The sequence below is a fragment of the Primulina huaijiensis genome, chromosome 17 (genome assembly GCF_012295235.1).
Source record: "Primulina huaijiensis isolate GDHJ02 chromosome 17, ASM1229523v2, whole genome shotgun sequence".
Classification (NCBI taxonomy): domain Eukaryota; kingdom Viridiplantae; phylum Streptophyta; class Magnoliopsida; order Lamiales; family Gesneriaceae; genus Primulina; species Primulina huaijiensis.
This window is the reverse complement of record NC_133322.1, coordinates 2,558,051-2,579,807: the sequence shown is the minus strand read 5'-3', so window position 1 is coordinate 2,579,807 and position 21,757 is coordinate 2,558,051. Positions and strand designations below refer to the sequence as shown.

The window sequence follows — 21,757 nt, the reverse complement described above, 5'->3', positions numbered from 1 at the left end:
ATTTATAATTCATTTGGTTTATATTTAAATAAAGATCAAAATATAATTATTAGAAATATCGAGGAACTACACTGTAATTTTGATATATGAATTAAAAAATTAAATAAAAAAAAGAAAGAGAGAAAAAAGCTCAAAGTATGACTTGAGAACCAACAACTTGATGTTTAAGAAAGCAAGTTCTATCCACTAAGCGATATGTGACTTACATTAAAGTTTTAACACTTTATGAATATATATAATTATTACAACAGACCATGATACTGAAAGTTAGTTACTGTATGAGTATCAAACTTAATAATATATTATAGATTAGTGTCACAAACCATATTTTAATGTTTAAAAAATAAAACTTTATTTTATAACATCTTTTGATATATATAATTTTCATATATTTCATTACATTCAATAGGTGAACGTCACTTCATTAATATATATAAATGTAAGCATGGTTGAAAGACAACATAGTATATATTGTAGACAGAGATGTCAAAATGTGTTAGATTCGTCCCGCTACATTAAACGGATGGATTGGATTGAAAATTTATCCATCCACCAAAACGATGGATCAAGAACCAAATAGATACAAACTTGGTAAAGCTCACCAAGCCGGTCTATCCTGCTATATAAAATGGATGGGTGGTCTAAATTATTTTTTACAAATTTTGAATTTCAAACTTCCATAAATATTTTTCCATCAATTATGAACTACGTAAAAAACTAAAACTAAAATATAAATTGAAGACAATTTGATTGGAAATATAATATACTCGCGTTTACAATCACACAAAGCTTTTTTTTTTTTTTAAAGACATATTTTAGGATACCATATATTAATTTATTTAATAAAAGCCATCGTTGCGCCTGCTTGAAGCAATCCATACATAGGACTTATGGATAATGGCAACTACCATTAGCTGCACATAAACACACAAGACAAGTCATTAGTGATCGATACCTAATAAAATTGAGATTTGTATCTAACTCAATCTCAAATGCTTGTTTAAGGATTATGATTATTCAAGTCCATATATATAACTATCAAGAACTTAATTCAGTCGACGTTAGATATTTAACATACCTTTTACCTCCAAGAATAAACAACTTGAGCGTGGAGTTTACAATAAATTATCAAATATCTATATGACAATCCATTTACTCGAGAGCATGTTTTAGATATTATAAAATATATGAAGATAAGTTGGTCTTAAAAAACATTCAAATAAGATCTTAAAAAATAAGTTGTGGGTACACAAATTTTTTTAAATAACTTATAAGTTTTCAAACAACTTATTTTACAGTTTATAGGTTATTTTTAAAATGTTTCACCAACCAAAATTTGAGAGCTTATAAGCTCTGTCAACACACTCGTAGTGACAAATTTGTAAAATGCGTATTATTTAATTAAGGGAAACTGCATTTTTTTTTGTTATCATTGTGCTATTTTGGTCTTGTGTCTTATAAAATTTCAGTTTTAACAATATATTTTCTTATTTTTTGCATTTTTAATCATTTTTCATCAGTAGTGACTATACACGTCAGTGGCTCATCGGCACTCTATCAATGTCACATCAGCACTCCATCAATAAAATTATTAAAACTATATTAAAAAAATGAAGATAGCAGACTTAAACGAAAATTTGACAATATAGATAACCAAAATCGTAAAGAAAAAAAACATAAAGAATCAAAAAAGTAAATTTCAACCTCTACATTTCTATTTTAAAAACTGTTTTTTGACAAAAATAATATGATATGAAATTCCATTTATAATCCATATTTATTTTTGTTTCGAAATTTAACATCAAATAATGTCTCAAATTTGTTTCATATTATGTCTTAGATTTCTTATTATATCAACAAATTGTTCTTCTTTTGATCTTTCTTTGATAATATTTTTCGAAATGTTTTCGTAACTGAACCGGTTACCAAACTGATCTACCTTAAAAACATGTCTAATCAGTCAATCCGATTTAAAAAAAATAAACTCAAGAATATTTGGATTAGAAATATAAATTATCCATATGTTTATAATAACACAAAGCTACTTATTTAATAGAAAACAGTATATTATTATTTATTACAATATAGCAGCAGTTGTGTCAACTTGAAGGGTCTTTCTGCACTTCATGGATATTGGCAAGCATCATGAGCTGCGGCACATATACAACACACAAAAAAGCAAGTTCGTTTTAGATGATCAATGAAATAAATTCAAACAGAGAAATGGGGAAGAAGAGATACATGGATCGATTGTAGTTATAGTGCCAACTTCGTTGTTGCACAAGCCGGTGCGTCGATACTCTTGGTTCAGAGCAAAGGACGCATGGCTAACCAAGTTGTTGGGTTCGAAACATGGTGCACTCGGTTGGATAGCAAGACAATCGTTAATCCCACAAGAATAGTCTATGAATCCTTGCAGCTTATCAACAGGAGCACATATTTGTGCCACACACCAATCTTTCGTCAACTGCATTTGAATTGTGTAAGGGCGATCATTTCGATTTTTAAGTTAGAATGTATAAATTTCTGGTGAAAAAAAAATATAATTTTATCGTAATTTTAGAGATATATGAAGTTGACTCACTTGGTTGGCATTTAATTTAGCGTTTTGAGGACGAGAAGATAGCGCAACTCCAACCAAACAACTAGCAAGAAACAAAACTAGCACATTCTTGGCCATGGCTACTTTAGTTTAATTTTCAAGAACAATAAGCTTATATTTTGAGAATATTTTTTCTTATTTTTAGATATAAAAAGATTGAAATTTGTGGAGTATATATATATAAAAAAAATTGGCTAGACGACATATTTAATTTCTACAATTCAACATTTTAATAAAATGTTTAGCAAAATATTTTATAGATATGATGCGAAATCATTTTGTTTTAATTTTGAAATTGCTATATATTNATTGTCATATAATTTCTTGAACAGGCTGCGAATCGATAAAAAAAAAACCGATAACTGGCTGTGAATCGAAAAACCAATTTTTTTATTTTTAAATTTTTTTTTGAAAAATTAATTTAATAAATCTTAAATATAATATTTTATTAAATATATACAATATTTTTTAAATTTGGATTTCGTTTAAAATATTATTTTAATGATAATATAATTTATTTAATTGATTGTTTTGTTTTTTTAAAAAATATATAAGTATAATTGAAATTTTCAATATATGTATATAGTTATTTATATTTTTAAATTTTCAAAAAGTATATGTGATAAAATAACCGACAAAAAACTCTTGTTCAAAGTCGTAATCGAATTATGTTATGATTTCAATTTGATATGAATTTTCAAAGTTTCAAAAGATTTTTTTTGAACTTGAATTATTGATTTTAAATGAATTCATTGATTGGAATGAAATTATCGATCGAAATGAATATGTTATTGATGTAGATAGAGTTTCGATATTGAATTCTTAAAGCTACATCGACTGGCAACGAATAATTAAGGTATGGTGCGATCAAATAACATACAACATGTATATGTGTCATATGATATATGTTTGATTGATTTGACTGAGATTATGTGTCTATATGTCATAATTGTTGTGTTGATATGGCATACATGACATTGATTATTAGATATCGTTGTATAAAATAAATATTTCGTTAACACACATCATTTTATTCATACAGCGATACATGACATGCACATTGAGCTATGATCCTTGGATACCTTGATATAATTGGATTTGATTCTGGGGTTGTGAACAAAATGTTATGTCAACTTCAAGGGTCCAACTGCACTTCATGGATATTGGCAAGCATCATGAGCTGCGGCACATATACAACACACAAAAAAGCAAGTTCGTTTTAGATGATCAATGAAATGTATTCAAACAGAGAAAAAGAGAAGAAGAGATACATGGATCGATTGTAGTTATAGTGCCAAATTCGTTGTTGCACAAGCCGGTGCGTCGATACTCTTGGTTCAGAGCAAAGGACGCATGGCTAACCAAGTTGTTGGGTTCGAAACATGGTGCACCCGGTTGGATAGCAAGACAATCGTTAACCCCACAAGAATAGTCTATGAATCCTTGCAGCTTATCAGCATGAGCACTTATTTGTGCCACATACCAATCTTTCCCCATCTGTATTTCAATTGTGTAAAGATGATGATCATTCCGATGTTTAAGTTGAATATATAAATTTCTGGTGAAAAAAATATAATTTTATCGTAATTTTAGATATATAGGAAGTTGACTCACTTGATTGGCATTGAATTTGGCGTTTTGAGGACGAGAAGATATCGCAACTCCGACCAAACAACTAGCAAGAAACAAAACTAGCACATTCTTGGCCATGGTTACTTTAGTTTAGTTTTCAAGAACGATAAGCTTATATTTTGAAAATATTTTTGCTTATTTTTAGATATAAAAAGATTGAAATTTGTGGAGTATATATATATAAAAAAAATTGGCTAGACGACATATTTAATTTCTACAATTCAACATTTTAATAAAATGTTTAGCAAAATATTTTATAGATATGATGCGAAATCATTTTGTTTTAATTTTGAAATTGCTATATATTCAAGTAGTTAATTCGACTAATTATAAGAATTTTCAATGTCAATCTTGAAATCTATGGTGGACACACGAAATTGACTTGGATTTTTATAGTTGGACTACGTGAAATATCTAATTTGTTAATTATCAGGATTATGTGAGAATTGGGAGATAGATGGTGATGCGATCCTGGTGAAATGGATGAGCCGGATCGAGTGCTCCACCGGATCTGCTATCAAGATAATGAAGGGAATAAGAGCAAGGAGATATATATCTGTAATATGGCTTCAGCTGTAACCTGCACACAATGAAATGAACTTGTGAATGGCCGTCGGAGGGGTGTCCGGCGTGGCTAGTCCGATGCTTAAGTCAGCAGGTGTAAAAAAGGAAGCTCTTTAGAGAAAATATTGCTACTGGTATGAATAGGTGTGTGCACCTGTGTTTAATGTAGAATGAACCTGATATTTATAGTATGAGATGTGATGATGACCTCGTTCTGCGTGCTACCTACTAATTATAGTAGGGCGGCTATATTCTGAAATGTCAAATCTCATACTGGTCACATCCAGTCCATCTGATTTTGTCAACCACTTGGATCGGTGTCAGAGATAGGACGGCCGCCCACACCCTACCCTATTAGTGTACTCGAGTGTGGTACTTATATCGAGGTGGCCCGGTTAGAATGCCTACCGGGGGCTTATATAAGAGCCCAGGCGTCTAGTTGCCCGGGGAGTAGAGCCCGGACTTGCACCTGCCCCGCTTCAGAAGAATCCACCCCGCAGATTCACCCTGATTTGGGAATCCATCTGATATCCCAGGTCATCCATGACCCGGGCTCTTACAGGGGTATCATCACACAACCCTTAAATAGTCGGGCTAGAGTCATACTCGCTGTCCCGATTAGTCATGCTTGGATTCCCAAAGAGATGATCAATCTGGTTTTATAAAAGCATCGGGGGCTTCATATCTCCCAGAGATGGGATGAGGAGCCGGAGTCTCGTGTCTCATGGACTTGAGATAAGATGTCGGGGCCTCGTGTCTCCCGAGCGCGAAATGGTCGAGGTATGGAGCCCCGAGCCAGGGTACGGATCCCTGGACTTATAAATAACTAAGGTGCGGAGACTTGGGCCGGAGAACATGTCCCGGGACTTGGGAATGGTCGAGGTGTGGTGCCCCGAGCCAGGGTATAGTGCCCTGGGCTTTTTAGAACCAAGGTACGAAGCCTTGGGCCTGGGAACATGTCCCGAGACTTGGGAATGGTCGAGGTGTGGTGCCCCGAGCCAGGGTATAGTGCCCTGGGCTTTTTAGAACCAAGGTACGAAGCCGTGGGCCGGGGAACATGTCCCGAGACTTGGGAATGGTCGAGGTGTTGTGCCCCGAGCCAGGGTGTAGCGCCCTGGGCTTATAAAGAACCAAGGTGCGGAGCCTTGGGCCGGGGATCATGGCCCGGGACTTGTTAATGGTCGAGGTGTGGTGCCCCGAGCCAGGGTGTAGTGCCCTGGGCTTTTTAGAACCGAGTTACGAAGCCTTGGGCCGGGGAACATGTCCCGGGAGTTGGGAATGGTCGAGGTGCGGAGCCCCGAGCCAGGGTGTAGTGTCCTGGATCTTAGACAATATGCCGGGGCCTGATACCTCCTGACTTTAAATAATGTGCCGGGGCCTTATATCTCTCGGACTTTGAAGAATGTACTAGGGCCTCATACCTCCCGGGCTTAAGACAATATGTCGGGGCCTCGTGTCTCCCGGACTTTAAATAATATGCCGGGACCTTAAATCTCCCGGTCTTTCAATATATGGTGCCGGGGCCTCAAATCTCTCGGGCTTAAGATAATGTGTCGGGGCCTCAAATCTCTCGGACTTAAAATATGGTGCCGGGGCCTCATGTCTCCCGGACTTTCAAGATTTTGCTTTTCCTGCTGTATTAGTTTTATTAAAAACCAAATAACTAACCTCGAAATACTGAATCTGAATTCATTTTTGATAGAGTGAAACTTCTCTGGTTGAGCTAAATTAGGTGACTAATATAGCTGTATACTGCTGAGTGCATAGCAAATACTCTTCCACGTCAATCCTGGATAGCCGCTGAGCTTTGAGCCCGTATAAAATCCACATATAAGATCTGAGTGCCGAGCTGGTCGGACTTATTTTTGAATGGAAACCATATCTACGTCTTGAGCTCAAATTCTCACAGACGGTGCCAATGATGCGATCCTGGTGAAATGGATGAGCGGGGTCGAGTGCTCCACCGGATCTGCTATCAAGATAATGAAGGGAATAAGAGCAAGGAGATATATATCTGTAATATGGCTTCAGCTGTAACCTGCACACAATGAAATGAACTTGTGAATGGCCGTCGGAGGGGTGTCCGGCGTGGCTAGTCCGATGCTTAAGTCAGCAGGTGTAAAAAAGGAAGCTCTTTAGAGAAAATATTGCTACTGGTATGAATAGGTGTGTGCACCTGTGTTTAATGTAGAATGAACCTGATATTTATAGTATGAGATGTCATGATGACCTCGTTCTGCGTGCTACCTACTAATTATAGTAGGGCGGCTATATTCTGAAATGTCAAATCTCATACTGGTCACATCCAGTCCATCTGATTTTGTCAACCACTTGGATCGGTGTCAGAGATAGGACGGCCGCCCACACCCTACCCTATTAGTGTACTCGAGTGTGGTACTTATATCGAGGTGGCCCGGTTAGAATGCCTACCGGGGGCTTATATAAGAGCCCAGGCGTCTAGTTGCCCGGGGAGTAGAGCCCGGACTTGCACCTGCCCCGCTTCAGAAGAATCCACCCCGCAGATTGACCCTGATTTGGGAATCCATCTGATATCCCAAGTCATCCATGACCCGGGCTCTTACAGGAGTATCATCAGATGGAATGAAATCAAAACTATTATATGCCAAGATATCAAAAATATTTAATTATGATTTTATTAGATTATTTATTTCATTACCAAAATTTGGAATTAATTGTCATATAATTTCTTGAACAGGCTGCGAATCGATAAAAAAAAAACCGATAACTGGCTGTGAATCGAAAAACCAATTTTTTTATTTTTAAATTTTTTTTTGAAAAATTAATTTAATAAATCTTAAATATAATATTTTATTACATATATACAATATTTTTTAAATTTGGATTTCGTTTAAAATATTATTTTAATGATAATATAATTTATTTAATCGATTGTTTTGTTTTTTAAAAAATATATAAGTATAATTGAAATTTTCAATATATGTATATAGTTATTTATATTTTTAAATTTTCAAAAAGTATATGTGATAGAATAACCGACAAAAAACTCCTGTTCAAAGTCGTAATCGAATTATGTTATGATTTCAATTTGATATAAATTTTCAAAATTTCAAAAGATTTTTTTTGAACTTGAATTATTGATTTTAAATGAATTCATTGATTGGAATGAAATTATCGATCGAAATGAATATGTTATTGATGTAGATAAAGTTTCGATATTGAATTCTTAAAGCTACATCGACTGACAACGAATAATTAAGGTATGGTGCGACCAAATAACATACGACATGTATATGTGTCATATGATATATGTTTGATTGATTTGACTGAGATTATGTGTCTATATGTCATAGTTGTTGTGTTGATGTGGCATACATGACATTGATGATTAGATATCGATGTATAAAATAAATATTTTGTTAACACACATCATTTTATTCATACATCGATACATGACATGCACGTTGAGCTATGATCCTTGGATACCTTGATATAATTGGATTTGATTCTGGGGTTGTGAACACACTGTTATGTTTGGCATTATGTGTCCCGTAAAAACACAGTTATTTGTGACCCCGATGATTGATTGATTGAGATTTGAGATTTGATGATACGAGTATCCCTTATACTTGATTGAGCCCAGTGTACCAGTTCGAGCATTGATTTGAAAACGATTCGATTGGTTCTGATACATGCTCAGTGGATGTCATTTGACCTGATATCTACACGACATACATGCATTGCATATCATATATCATTGTGTAGATACATGTTGTATATATTATGGTTGTTCCATACAAGCTTTTGCTCATCCTCAAGAGGGGCTGTTGTTGTCTTTGTGAGTGGACAATGGCAGGTACTCCATGTTATCAGGAGACCGGAGATGGTGCTTCTGGAGGGAGTCACAGTTGATGTTTGAGGTTTTATTGTCTATCCCAATGTATATACGTATTTATATACCGGAGCATGTCCAGAGGATATGAGTTGTTGTATGTACTTGATGTTGATTATTTGTGGGCGTATTTTATGTTGTGTTTAGACGAGACTATGTTATATATTATTTTGAGTATAAATTATAGTTGAAACGTTTTAGGCTCATTGTAAAGTAAAATTTTACCCGTTTTTTGCGGTAATTAATTAACTCTAATCAAATTGTATTGCAATCACGATTAAGAGTTAAGGACCCCATAAGATATGTTTGAGATATTATAAAATATAAATATAATATGGTCTTTAAAAAACATTCAAATAAGATCTTAAAAAATAAGTTGTGGATACACAAATTTTTTTAAATAACTTATAAGTTTTCAAACAACTTATTTTACAGTTTATAGGTTATTTTAAAAATGTTTCACCAACCAAAATTTGAGAGCTTATAAGCTCTGCCAACACACTCGTAGTGACAAATTTGTAAAATGTGTATGATTTAATTAAGGGAAAACTGCATTTTTTGTTTTGTAATTTTATCATTTTGCTATTTTGGTCTTGTGTCTTATAAAATTTCAGTTTTAATCACGTATTTTTTTTTTTTTGTAATTTTAATCATTTTTCATTAGTAGTGACAAATACACGTCAGTGGCTCATCAGCACTCCATCAATGTCACATCAGCCCCAAGTCGATAAAATGACTAAAACTATATTTAAAAAAAATGAAGATAACATACTTAAACTAAAATTTGACAACATAAATAACAAAAATTGTAAAAAGACAAACATAAAGAATCAAAAAAGTAATTTTCCACCTCTACATTTCTATTTTAAAAACTGTTTTTTTTTGACAAAAATAATATGATCTCAAATTCCCTTTATAATCCGTATTTATTTTTGTTTCGAAATTTAACATCAAATAATGTCTCAAATTTGTTTCATATTATGTCTTAGATTTCTTATTATATCAACAAATTGTTCTTCTTTTGATCTTTCTTTGATAATATTTTTCGAAATGTTTTCATAACTGAACCGGTACCAAACCGATCTACCTTAAAAACATGTCAAATCAGTCAAGCCGATTTAACCAGATGGTCGGATCAGAATAATGTCATATTATATAAAACATTAATTTAATTTAATGAAAATATATTTTAAATCTTAAAGAAAAAAATGCACATAAATAGAAGAAAAAAATATTTAGAAAGTTTTAAAACTAAATAACTATATACATATATTCAAAATATCATTTATAATTATATTTTTTAAACAAATTTTTTTTAATACAGTCTAATTTTAGTAAAATTATATTTTTTATAACAAAGTTCAAATATCAAATAATCATATATATATATATATATATATATTTTTAAAACCTTGAATTTAATATATATACATCGATTCACATGTTTTGACCGATTTTTACAGTCAAACTGTTTTTTTTTGTTTATCCAGATCGGATCCATTGTCGCTTCCTGGTCGGATCGGTTGGTCCATTTTCCATTTGAAATTCTAAACATTTGTTCGGTTTCTAATTAAGAAGAATAACCCGAATTCCTCTTGTATTATTTATAATATGCAGTATATATGTATCTGAAAAAATAAAAAATTAAAAAAACGCGAGAATATTTGGATTAGAAATATAAATTATCCATATGTTTATAATAACACAAAGCTACTTATTTAATAGAAAAATTATATTATTACAATATAGCAGCAGTTGTGTCAACTTCAAGGGTCCAACTGCATTTCATGGATATTGGCAAGCATCATGAGCTGCGGCACATATACAACACACAAAAAAGCAAGTTCGTTTTAGATGATCAATGAAATGTATTCAAACAGAGAAATAGGGAAGAAGAGATACATGGATCGATTGTAGTTATAGTGCCAACTTCGTTGTTGCACAAGCCGGTGCGTCGATACTCTTGGTTCAGAGCAAAGGACGCATGGCTAACCAAGTTGTTGGGTTCGAAACATGGTGCACCCGGTTGGATAGCAAGACAATCGTTAACCCCACAAGAATAGTCTATGAATCCTTGCAGCTTATCAGCAGGAGCACTTATTTGTGCCACACACCAATCTTTCCCCATCTGTATTTCAATTATGTAAAGATGATGATCATTCCGATGTTTAAGTTGAACGTATAAATTTCTGGTGAAAAAAATATAATTTTATCGTAATTTTAGATATATAGGAAGTTGACTCACTTGGTTGGCATTGAATTTGGCGTTTTGAGGACGAGAAGATAGCGCAACTCCGACCAAACAACTAGCAAGAAACAAAACTAGCACATTCTTGGCCATGGCTACTTTAGTTTAATTTTCAAGAACAATATGCTTATATTTTGAAAATATTTTTGCTTATTTTTAGATATAAAAAGATTGAAATTTGTGGGGTATATATATAAAAAAAATTGGCTAGACGACATATTTAATTTCTACAATTCAACATTTTAATAAAATGTTTAGCGAAATATTTTATAGATATGATGCGAAATCATTTTGTTTTAATTTTTAAATTGCTATATATTCAAGTAGTTAATTCGACTAATTATAAGAATTTTCAATGTCAATCTTGAAATCTATGGTGGAAACACAAAATTGACTTGGATTTTATAGTTGGACTACGTGAAATATCTAATTTGTTAATTATCAGGATTATGTGAGAATTGGGAGATAGATCGAATGAAATCAAAACTATTATATGCCAAGATATCAAAAATATTTAATTATGATTTTATTAGATTATTTATTTCATTACCAAAATTTGGAATTAATTGTCATATTATTTCTTGAACAGGCTGTGAATCGATAGAAAAAACCGATAACTGGCTGTGAATCGAAAAACCAATTTTTTGATTTTTAATTTTTTTATTGAAAAATTAATTTTTTAAATCTTAAATATAATATTTTATTAAATATATACAATTTTTTTTAAATTTGGATTTCGTTTAAAATATTATTTTAATGATAATACAATTTATTTAATTGATTGTTTTGTTTTTTAAAAATATATAAGTATAATTGAAATTTTCAATATATGTATATAGTTATTTAGATTTTAAATTTTGATAAATATATATTTTTATATATTTATGTACATCTTATGTTTATATTTTAAACTTAGATAATTGTATATTTTTTATTATTTAAAATATTTAAAATATATTATTTATGATATTATATTTTTCTTTTATAAAATATTGAACCGTTTTTCGAATTAATTTAGTTTGATCATCTGGTTCTATGAAAATTAATTAATTAATTTTTTGAATGATTTAATTATTTTTGAAAAGTGAGGAATTGGTGGAACGTTGGGACAATGGTGAGATTTCCAAGTTTCTCTGACAGCAAGAAAAAAGCAAGAGACTCTTTTACACACACTGCGAAGCTCTGACGACCACGTGATCTCTCCTTTTACATTATTTTACCTTTTGCCTATCCCATTTCCCTCGTTCTTGGTTCAATTTCGAGTTCCGAGTTTCATCAAGTACACTTGTTCTGTGCCTGTGATATGAAACCCAGTGTTTTCTTGAAATTCCTGTGAAACTTTAAAGAAATTATCTTGCGGGGGGGTCTCTCTCTGCTGACGCCGGTATGTGATTTGTCTAAATCTTTTTTGATTTTGAAATCTGTAGTGTATTTTTAGTTATTTCCTTTCTGGGCTTGTCCAAATTTTACGCCTTTTTTTGGGTTGTTTTCTGGTGTTCTGTTTCATTTCAAACAAAAGGCGTTGTTCCGTGTTCAATATTTAAGTTCCTAGTCTCCGTGTTTGTCACATTGTGGCGTTAAACTTGGTTTATCTGCATGTTCTTCCTCTATATGTGAAAATAGGAGGTGTATGATGGGTATCTGGTGTTCAAAGCATGTGAAATAGATCCGTACTCTTCATTCTTGGCCGTACTCTTCATTCTTGGCACCTTTTCAAAATTGCAGGAATATGGGTGTCATGTCCCGCAAGTTATTCCCGGCCTGTGAGAGCATGTGTGTGTGCTGCCCTGCTCTAAGGTCAAGGTCTCGGCAGCCTGTTAAGCGGTACAAGAAATTGCTTGCTGAGATATTTCCTAAATCACCCGTGAGTATTGTTAAACAAATCCAGATTTCAACATTTGGTGTTAATATTTGGTTTCTTTATCTGTAGATTAGTCTGTTTTTGGGATAATTTTATATCACTGTCAGTATACGTGAACAATCAATGACGTAGCAATGCATATTTTTGTTTTCCTGGTACTGTTTACTTGGTATTTTTGATTCGGACGTTTCGTCTCACTTTATCGGTTCTCACATTTGCCAAATACAATGTGATGACCTTAATTAGAAAGTGTGCCAAAGATCTTTAGTTAGTTCAATAAATTTCATTCATATAATTTAGAACACTTGTCTTTCTGGGATAAAAATGAAGCGAAACAATTCCAAAAATAAAAATTGTGCTATTCCTTAGATTCAAGTGTTAAAGGGTATGCAAACCATCAGTTGAACACGTGATTGTATGACACAGATCTAAAACAATCAAAATCGGCTACACTAGAAGATTAGAATGCATAACCGTTGCAGAAACTTATTGCCCTGTTGCATGTTTCAGCGAAAGTTTTAGTGACTTAGGGATTATATATCTCTATATTACATCAATAATTCATTTTCTTATTTTCTTTCTTTTTCATTTCTTGCTTCATGCTTGGTTCTCTTACGGAAATCTCTCTGCATTCATAAAGATTTGAAAATTTGTTTAAGAATTTCAGCTTTTCAGTTTAGGCTAGAATTATGCGGGGAAAGAGGGAAAACTCTTTAATGTTTACTTGATTGTCCCGTGTCATTGAGTTATTTCACATTCCCTCGATTTCCCATTATATTAGAACCTTGAAAAACTAACATAGCTGGACATTCATAAAAATGTGGTCTTGGGATTGATATTGCACGGTTGAATTTATCATGAAGCCTATGTAATTTTTTTGTTGTTCATTGTTGTTGACTTCAGAAAATGGGCTAGGTAAAAATAATTGCCTAAGAATTTTGGGTTTAATGTGAAATTCCTTAAAGTTAGAAGCCTTCTGCATTCCACCATGACTCTCTCATCCAATCCCTGGGATTTTAACTCAAAAAATATAGACAGCAACAAGGTGACCTTTGTAGGCTTTTCTTTATTGCAAAATCTTCGAGAATTCTGGTATGAATTGGGTAGAAATTTTGTGTGGACAATATGATTTGAAGGTTGATGTTATAAACACAAGTGCTGCTGATTTGGAAAAGTACAGAAAAATGAATTATTGTGTTTAAGATGCAAAAGTTTGGTGAGTCCAAACCATTTTTAAAAAATGATTCTTTTTGAAATGAAAAAAGCTCATATCAAGAAAGTAAATAGACACAACTTAGTTTTGCATTTTTCTTTGTGTAGGCTGGTCGTCCAAATGACCGGAAAATTGGAAAGCTATGTGAATATGCTGTCAAAAATCCATTCCGAATTCCAAAGGTGAATTATGAGCTTTCATGTTTTGGCTGATGATCCCATTTTTCTTGGGAGGAACAATCCTATTTTCTTGACAGTTCCTGTTCTTTAGATTGCCAAACATCTCGAAGAAAGGTGTTACAAAGAACTGCGAAATAGTAACCTTATATTTGTCAGTGTCGTTGCGGAAACCTACAACAAATTACTTCAAGTGTGTACCGAGCAAGTGTAATAATTCTCTCGTGCTATTATTTTTCATTGTACATTGGTTTATTTTCTCTTGTTCATGGATTCACTTCTTTATGTTTCAGAGCATATTTCGCTGTTAATTTGTTGAATGTTATAAATGAACTGCTGGATGAAGCCAAACAAGATGATGCCATAATAATTGGATGCCAAACACTGTCTACTTTTATATACCGTCAGGTGATTTATGAACTTTAATTATATATATTTTTACTCGGTTAAAAGGTGATTTTTGGCTATCATAGATCTTACAAGGCATTGATTCATTATGCCTCAATCGTATTATGGAGATTTATTTTTCATGCCTTATTCATGTATTACCACAACAGGTAGATGGAACTTACGCTCGTAATATTGAAAATTTGGTGGAAAAAGTATGCTTGTTGGCTTGTAAGAGTGATGATGTGTATCAAAAGCATAAGTTAAGGGCAGCAAGCTTGCAGTGCCTCTCTGCCATGGTAATTTGAAAGCAAGGTTTCACCATGATACTTACATCTATCATTAAGATTTCAATTTTTTTAGCTTTTGTTGGCTCTTTGCAGATAATAATTAGCTAGGTTAATATTGTGTTTCACAAGTTTTTATGATTCACCATGACTAATCATACCATAACAGTCTGCCTTGCTTCTTCTATCTGCAGGTCTGGTTTATGGCAGAGTTCTCTCAGATATTTGTTGATCTTGACAAGGTTAGTTTTCTGATATCTGTTGATCTCACCTTATTTATTGCTTTAAAGTTGGTTGTAATTACTTGTTCGGGGATACATGATTTTTAATCGTTTTCATTTCCTATAACCGACCTTTGTTTTGTCCATGAAGTCCTAAGTTTTTTCTTAATAATGATGGGACTTATACCCTCCTTTCTCGGTTCTCCCGCTTTTTTATGATTTTTTTGGTCATGATTTCTTTTTTTCTTGGCATTTCCTATTCTGCTTAAGTTAGGAAAAACATGTTCATTCATCTGTTTGTTTATAGAACATGTTAATACGTCTTAGCGTGAAAGTGTTTCAGATCTTAATATTTTTTTACATATTACGAGGATCTATTGTAGATTGTGCTTGTTGTTCTTGATAACTTTGAGATGGAACAAAATGAAGAAGATGACGAGGGAAGGAATGCGCATCATTATTGGGTGGATGAGGTGTCAAGATGTGAGGGAAGAGTTGCTCCTGGAGTTGGTGGTGACTTGAGTCCTAGTCACACGATCATAAGATCACGACCGGAGAAGAAAGATCCTTCTCTCCTAACGAGGTTTGGATCTCTCTTTTTATAAATGACAAAATTGGTTGGTATTAGTTCTCTGCTCACATGTTCTTTATTCTCGGATCTTCATTGACTTTAGAGAAGAGGCTGAGATGCCAAAAATATGGGCGCAAATATGTATTCAGAGGTTGGTTGATCTGGCGAAGGAGAGTATGACAATGCGACTAGTATTGGATCCAATGTTAATTTATTTTGACAATGGGAGGCACTGGGGTCCGAATAATGGTTTGGCACTCAATGTTCTTTCCGATATGTCTTACTTCATGGAAAGTCCAGGTGATTTTGTCTTTTCCCTCTTTTCTTCTCATTTTCACGATCCTTTCTTTTGATTGGTCTGATGGTTTTATAGTTGAAGGTTTTGCAACTCCTGTATATTTATCATTGTCTGGACTCTGGAACTTGTTGAAAATTTTGGTTTCAGTTTACAGCTTCTGGTGATGTTTATTTATTCTGATGGTTTTGGAATTGTAGAACGATCGTGCAAAATTTCTGAGTTTTCACCGAACTCATGGCGACTTTGTTTGTCTTTGTTTGGCTTTAACTTGAAAAAGTATATACTTCTGTCACCATTACTTCTGGCTTTCAGTGCAACTTGGGAAATTAATGTAATCAATTTCCAGTTCTGGTGGGGAGGTGACTTGAAAAGATATGATGTTAGACTACTTTTAATGTAACTAAGGAAAAAGATCATGATCAATACTGTCATGATTTTTTTTAATTGTGGGAAGACAACATGAAAAAAGTAATAGACTACCTCGCATAAGTAACAACATATACCATCTAAATTAATAACATGCACATGCATGTCTGTGTTTGAATGACTATTTTATAGTGGGCTGCTTAAAGCAAAGCTGCTGAATTCTGATTTAATATCATTCACAAAGTTCAGTTTCATATTTTTTTTAGAGAATCAACAATCTATTTTAGCTGGTGTGGTTCGACATTTAGACCACAAGAACATAGCACATGATCCCCCTACTAAGTGCCACGTTATCATAACTGCTACCTGTTTGGCTCGTCAAATAAGATCGGAGTTTTTGATTTCTGATACGGGGTTTGTTAGCGACCTCTGCCGACACCTGCGCAAAAGCTGTCAAGCAACAACTGAATCAGTTGGAGAGCAAGAGCTGAAATTAAATACTGCTCTTCAAACTTCCATAGAAAATTGCTTGTGGGAAATCGTGAGAGGGGTAATGACATTTAGCAGAAAATAAGAATTATTTTTTACTTTTCTGTCTCTTTGATTCGCCTGATCATTGGTGGTAATTGTTAGATCGTTGATGTGCGGCCTTTATTTGATATCATGTCAATCACACTGGAGAAGCTTCCACCAGTAAAGGCTGTTGCACATGCAGCTCTTTCATCACTGATAATCCTTGCTCATGTGATTTCCTTGGCATCTATAACTGTTCACTCACAGAAGGTTAGAAACTTCATTTAATAACCTCACAAAGATGTTTCACAGATTTGACAGTTTCAAGATAGTTATTAAATGACACCTCCATTTTACTGATTTATTTTCATGCTCCAAACTTGTCATTCGTCATAGTCCTATTTTCAGGCATTTCCTGAGGCACTTCTTGTTCAACTTTTGAAAGTCATGTCGCATTCGGACGTGGAAATACGTGTTGGAGGGCATCAAATATTTTGTATTCTTCTCACTCCGAGTTTTACCCACACAAGAAATGGTAACTTTAGTCATCCTAGGAGATGGCAGTCCAAAAATGCATCGACATTTGCCTCAATTACTAGCCTTCTGAAGAGGCTCCGTGGAGAAAACTATGGTACTAAAGTGAATCAAGGAAGTGAAAAGGATGATTCTAAGAATTTGGATGAAATCGATGAGGAGTGGAAGCATGCGTGGTCGCACAAGTATTCTTCCAATATTCATATTTTTAGCTGTCTTTTCGACCAGGCCAATAGACCAGCTAGCTTGCCTGAGACTGTAAGAATTTAATTTTTTCTGGTCAAATCATAATCTGTGAAAATTATTATGTTACACTTCACTTGCACATGAAATTTGAAGTTTTATTTTTTACATCGAAAGTTTATTTAAATCGAGACCAAAATATTCGATGGCCATTTATTTTTACCACTCTCTTTTAAGCCAATCTTTTTACCTAACTTTAAAATAATCATAGTTTTCTCGAATAAATGAAGTAACAAACTTTTTCTGTCCTGTACGTGTCAAATATTTAGCTCTGGGGAGTGTTGACCATCAGCTGCATGACAAGTTTTTGAATCAATGCAGGAACAATCTTTTTTGCAATGCAACGAGGACCAAATAGCACAATTGCTATCTGCTTTATGGATACAGCTTAATCTTCTGAATAATCTACCAGCAAATGTTGAAGCCATTGCTCATTCCTTCTATTTAATACTTGTTTCTTCGTATCTCAAGGTTAAAATTCAACTAACTACATTTCCATTTTCTGGTGCTTAGCGTTTAAATTTAAGGAACATAATGAAAGTGCTACATATGAATAAAGAAAATAAATATGCGACAACAATGTCAGATAAAAACTTCTAAGAGTTGCTTAATATCTTTTCCTTGTCTTTGATGCACATTTATTTTTTGTCTAAATCTTTATGTTTTTGTTCTAATCTAACAATTATTTCTTGGATATTTCTTTCGGAGATTTTTATAATTTTACTTCATGTGTTTGATCTGATGGCCTCTCTCTATTTTCATTTTTCAGAACTCCAATAATACGATTGTACTCCGATTCTTTCAGCTTCCCATGTCACTCAGAAAGTTGGCCTTCAACTCCAATAATGGTACGGAGCTCGCTTAAATATTGAGTTTTTTTAGTTCAAAAGAAGTAATTTATAATTAAATTATTTCTGTCAATAGGTTCTTTATCTCCTGCATACCAGCGATTGCTTCTTGTATTGTCAACTGCAATGTTGATGTTTGCTGCAAAGTTGTATCACGTTGCTGACTCCCACGATTTATTTAATATGTTGCTTGAGAATGATGTAAGTATTAATGATTTATGCTTTTGCTCCAATCTCCATGCACAAATTAATCATCTTTCCTTTTTTTATATTAAATGAAATATATACAGGTTAGCCATTTTATTTGCAAAGCTACCATCTATCTCTTGGCCATACCATAGTGAAGATTATGTTTATTTAGATTGATGTGGTGATGTACAATTCTGTCAGTAGTTTCTCTGGTATTAGTGGATACATGTAGCTATATACTTTCACTCTGTTGATCCAATTACGAATAACTTACAAGCAGATATTGCTTTGCATTACATTAACTCAAACATACTTTTTAGATAACTGATAGTTATTGATTCACCTAATTTTTTTCCCATTATTGCTCCATTTTGTCTATCTTGGAAACTTATTCTAATTTTCTACATTTTAGGTTGATCCATTTATTGGCATCAGTGATGACTGTCAAATTTATCTGAAGCCGCAAGTCGAAGTAAAAGATTATGGTTCTGCTTCAGACAATGAGGAAGCTTTATCTTTTCTCACTAAACTGCGGGACAAAGCCTACGAGTCCGACAAAATTGTTTATGGCCTGTTATTTGAAAGTTTATCCAGCATTACAAAGGTATTCTTTCAATCATGTGGAGTAAACTTTCTTATGCAAATTCCCAGCGACAGTCTGAAGTGTTTAAAATGTAGAGACTCACTTGAGTGTTTTGTGTCTATAAGTTTGGGGCCGAGGATATAGCCAAACAACTATCTGAAGAATTTGTACCTGAAGAAGCTTTTATGTTTGGCCACAATTCAATACTCGACATAGATTACACCCAAACAGCTGCACACTCCAAGGGATCACCATCCTATGACGGGGTAAACTATCTTCCAAGTTTTTGGTGGATAATAACTGCTTGGTCCATGGCTTTTCAAGTCTATGTTCCTATGACTAAGCATGAGCTTTGACTTGTATTTTCCTCTCAGGAATTTTCTGCAAATTCATTGGTCGATGATGACGCTGTTAGCATGTCATCGGTTGCTGATATATCTCGTTTTGTCCCCAAGGCACCACCATCTGCATCTCCATCGATGTCTCGTATTGTCAGCATCGGAAAGTTACTTGAATCGGTAATTACCTATTAATTCTGTGAGAATGTGATGAATGCTTGCTCGTAGAAACCCCACAAATGGACAAGGGGATGATCACTTGTTTTCTTGTTTCTCGCAAACTGAAGCTCCTCTGTTGATTTAACTCTGGAAAGATGTAAAAAAAATTTAAGATCATCTTCAAGACCTTGTTTTTTAGTTTGTCTCATTGGACACGTTGCCAGTTTTCCAAACTATTTTACTAGTTATGCGGACGATATTCAAACAATTATTTGCTAAATTTTTTGCAAAAATCATGTATTAGCAGAATGCCATTTTTCTCCAAAAAAAAAAAAAAAAAAAAAAAAAAAAGAATGCCACCCTAGGTTCATAGGTGGTACCTTGAGCAAATATTTCGATTCAATTGGGAGACTGAATCATGGGAATTGGGCTTTCGTGGTTTCAGGGAGTCTTAGAGCTCTCGAATCAATGTCGGTAAACCCACTAGTCTTATCTTCTGTTTTTGGATCAGGCTCCGTTTCATTAGTTTTTTCCTTTATATTATTTGATTTGAACCATTTAAGATGTAAGGGCTTGATCCCCTCCATCTGTTCAGATTTATGCATACGGGTCGAGACCTGCTTTAACTAGTCTGGTGGCGATTTTTCACAAAAGAATATTTATTGTAATATTTTCTTGTTTTCAGACAACTGACACCTCATTGGAACAAATGTATTTCGTCTCAATGAAAAAATTATTTGTGCTTATTGCACGAGCGTTTTGGTTTCAGGCACTCAAGGTTGCAGGTCAAGTAGCTGGAGCATCTGTCTCCACCTCGCCACTTCCATACAGCGCTATGACCAATCAATGTGAGGCCTTTGGTACTGACACACGAAAGAAGCTTTCTAATTGGTTGCTCCATGATGATCAGTATGCTAAGGCCCATGTTCCATTTTTTCCTGCAAATGGATTGTCAGCAGTTGACAAGGTGACCTTGTAATTATCGCCACTAATTTTTAATGCTGCACGTATTTGCATCGATTATCATTGGACTCGATTTGAGCTCTTTGTTGCTATTTGGTGATTCATGACGGCTTCCAGATTTACCTCTCAGAAGCATTAATCTCAGTTATGTTTTGATCAGCAATCCACATTTTCGTGCAGATATCGAGCTATGAACACGATCGAGGTGCTGCACAACCGATGAACCCATGGTTGGCTCTCAAGTTACCTCCTGCCAGCCCATTCGACAATTTCCTCAAAGCTGCTCGTGGTTAAGAACGTGGAACACACGTCCATGTGGCTAGACATTCATTAGTCCAGTGAGTGGGGAAAACTTCAATGGTGTCAACTGTCAAGTTTTTCTGCAAAGACCTACTTCTGTATTTCTAACAGTTACTTCTTCTGCCATTACTGTTTGAGATGGTGTGCTATTTTCTGTGTTCCTTCATACTTTTTGTCTGTAACCTCGGAGTATATTCGTTACATTTCCTAAAGATATAACCCAGTGGTCCGAATGGCAAGGATTTCGTTGGTACGTCTCATGTTCGAATCTTATGAATCGAGAACGAAATATACTGGCTAGGATTTCGTCAGTATAATTCTTAGTTCTTTTAAGTCTTGTGAATAGAGAATGATATATGTTTGAAGCTGAGATGTGACACAACTCTGAGTCTGGATTGAATATATTGAATTTTACTGAAATGAATTATTCATTGTTAATTGATTCAATATTTTCACAGATAAACAAGTAATAACTTTTAGCTAATTTATTTAAAAACCAATAAAATCTGAACAACTTGAAATAAAGTAACATGAATTTGAAATTGACAAAAATTTGTGTGAGACGGTCTCACGGGTCGTATTTTGTGAGACAGATCTCTTATTTGGATCATCTATGAAAAATTATTAATTTTTATGTTAAGAGTATTATTTTTTACTGTGAATATCGGTATGGTTGATCCGTCTCAAAAATAAAGATCCGTGATATCGTCTATAAAGAGACCTACTCTTTCAAATTATAATTGAATTACTTTACCAAACTAAAGTTTAAATAAAATGAAAAGTGTCATAG

General features: G+C 33.8%; 1 protein-coding gene and 1 long non-coding RNA gene across 4 annotated transcripts; one reads left to right on the top strand and one right to left on the bottom strand.

The window, feature by feature from the left end:
• Positions 1 to 818: 818 nt before the first annotated feature.
• LOC140962746 (uncharacterized) lies at positions 819 to 2,739 on the bottom strand. 2 transcript variants are annotated; one of them, XR_012172608.1, is made up of 4 exons: positions 2,585 to 2,739; positions 2,242 to 2,467; positions 2,082 to 2,150; positions 819 to 914 (listed from the first exon to the last, which is right to left on the bottom strand). It is a non-coding gene; the product is annotated as an uncharacterized lncRNA (long non-coding RNA). The 2 variants fall into 2 exon arrangements; XR_012172607.1 differs by lacking the exon at positions 819 to 914 and having other exon boundaries at positions 2,007 to 2,150.
• Positions 2,740 to 12,091: 9,352 nt separating this feature from the next.
• Positions 12,092 to 21,220, top strand: LOC140962866 (protein SEMI-ROLLED LEAF 2-like). Of its 2 annotated transcripts, XM_073421919.1 has the most exons (20): positions 12,092 to 12,301; positions 12,643 to 12,781; positions 14,099 to 14,173; positions 14,262 to 14,377; positions 14,461 to 14,575; positions 14,725 to 14,853; positions 15,036 to 15,083; positions 15,446 to 15,645; positions 15,737 to 15,933; positions 16,564 to 16,847; positions 16,931 to 17,080; positions 17,207 to 17,602; positions 17,909 to 18,058; positions 18,357 to 18,435; positions 18,512 to 18,636; positions 19,037 to 19,228; positions 19,333 to 19,473; positions 19,582 to 19,725; positions 20,474 to 20,671; positions 20,848 to 21,220. In XM_073421919.1, the coding sequence occupies exons 2-20, from the start codon at positions 12,647 to 12,649 to the stop codon at positions 20,959 to 20,961; spliced, it is 2,988 nt and encodes a 995-aa protein (XP_073278020.1). In that variant the 5' UTR covers positions 12,092 to 12,301; positions 12,643 to 12,646; the 3' UTR covers positions 20,962 to 21,220. The 2 variants fall into 2 exon arrangements, with proteins under 2 accessions (XP_073278020.1, XP_073278021.1); XM_073421920.1 differs by lacking the exon at positions 12,092 to 12,301 and having other exon boundaries at positions 12,611 to 12,781; positions 17,219 to 17,602.
• Positions 21,221 to 21,757: the final 537 nt, after the last annotated feature.

What these genes read in the sequence shown, in the direction of transcription:
- LOC140962866 (XM_073421919.1), top strand. Translation starts at nt 12,647, where the DNA reads ATGGGTGTCATGTCCCGCAAGTTATTCCCGGCCTGTGAGAGCATGTGT. An exon ending in ATCCATTCCGAATTCCAAAG is followed by an intron (nt 14,174 to 14,261) that starts GTGAATTATGAG and finishes CCTGTTCTTTAG; the next exon opens with ATTGCCAAACATCTCGAAGA. An exon ending in GATCCTTCTCTCCTAACGAG is followed by an intron (nt 15,646 to 15,736) that starts GTTTGGATCTCT and finishes CATTGACTTTAG; the next exon opens with AGAAGAGGCTGAGATGCCAA.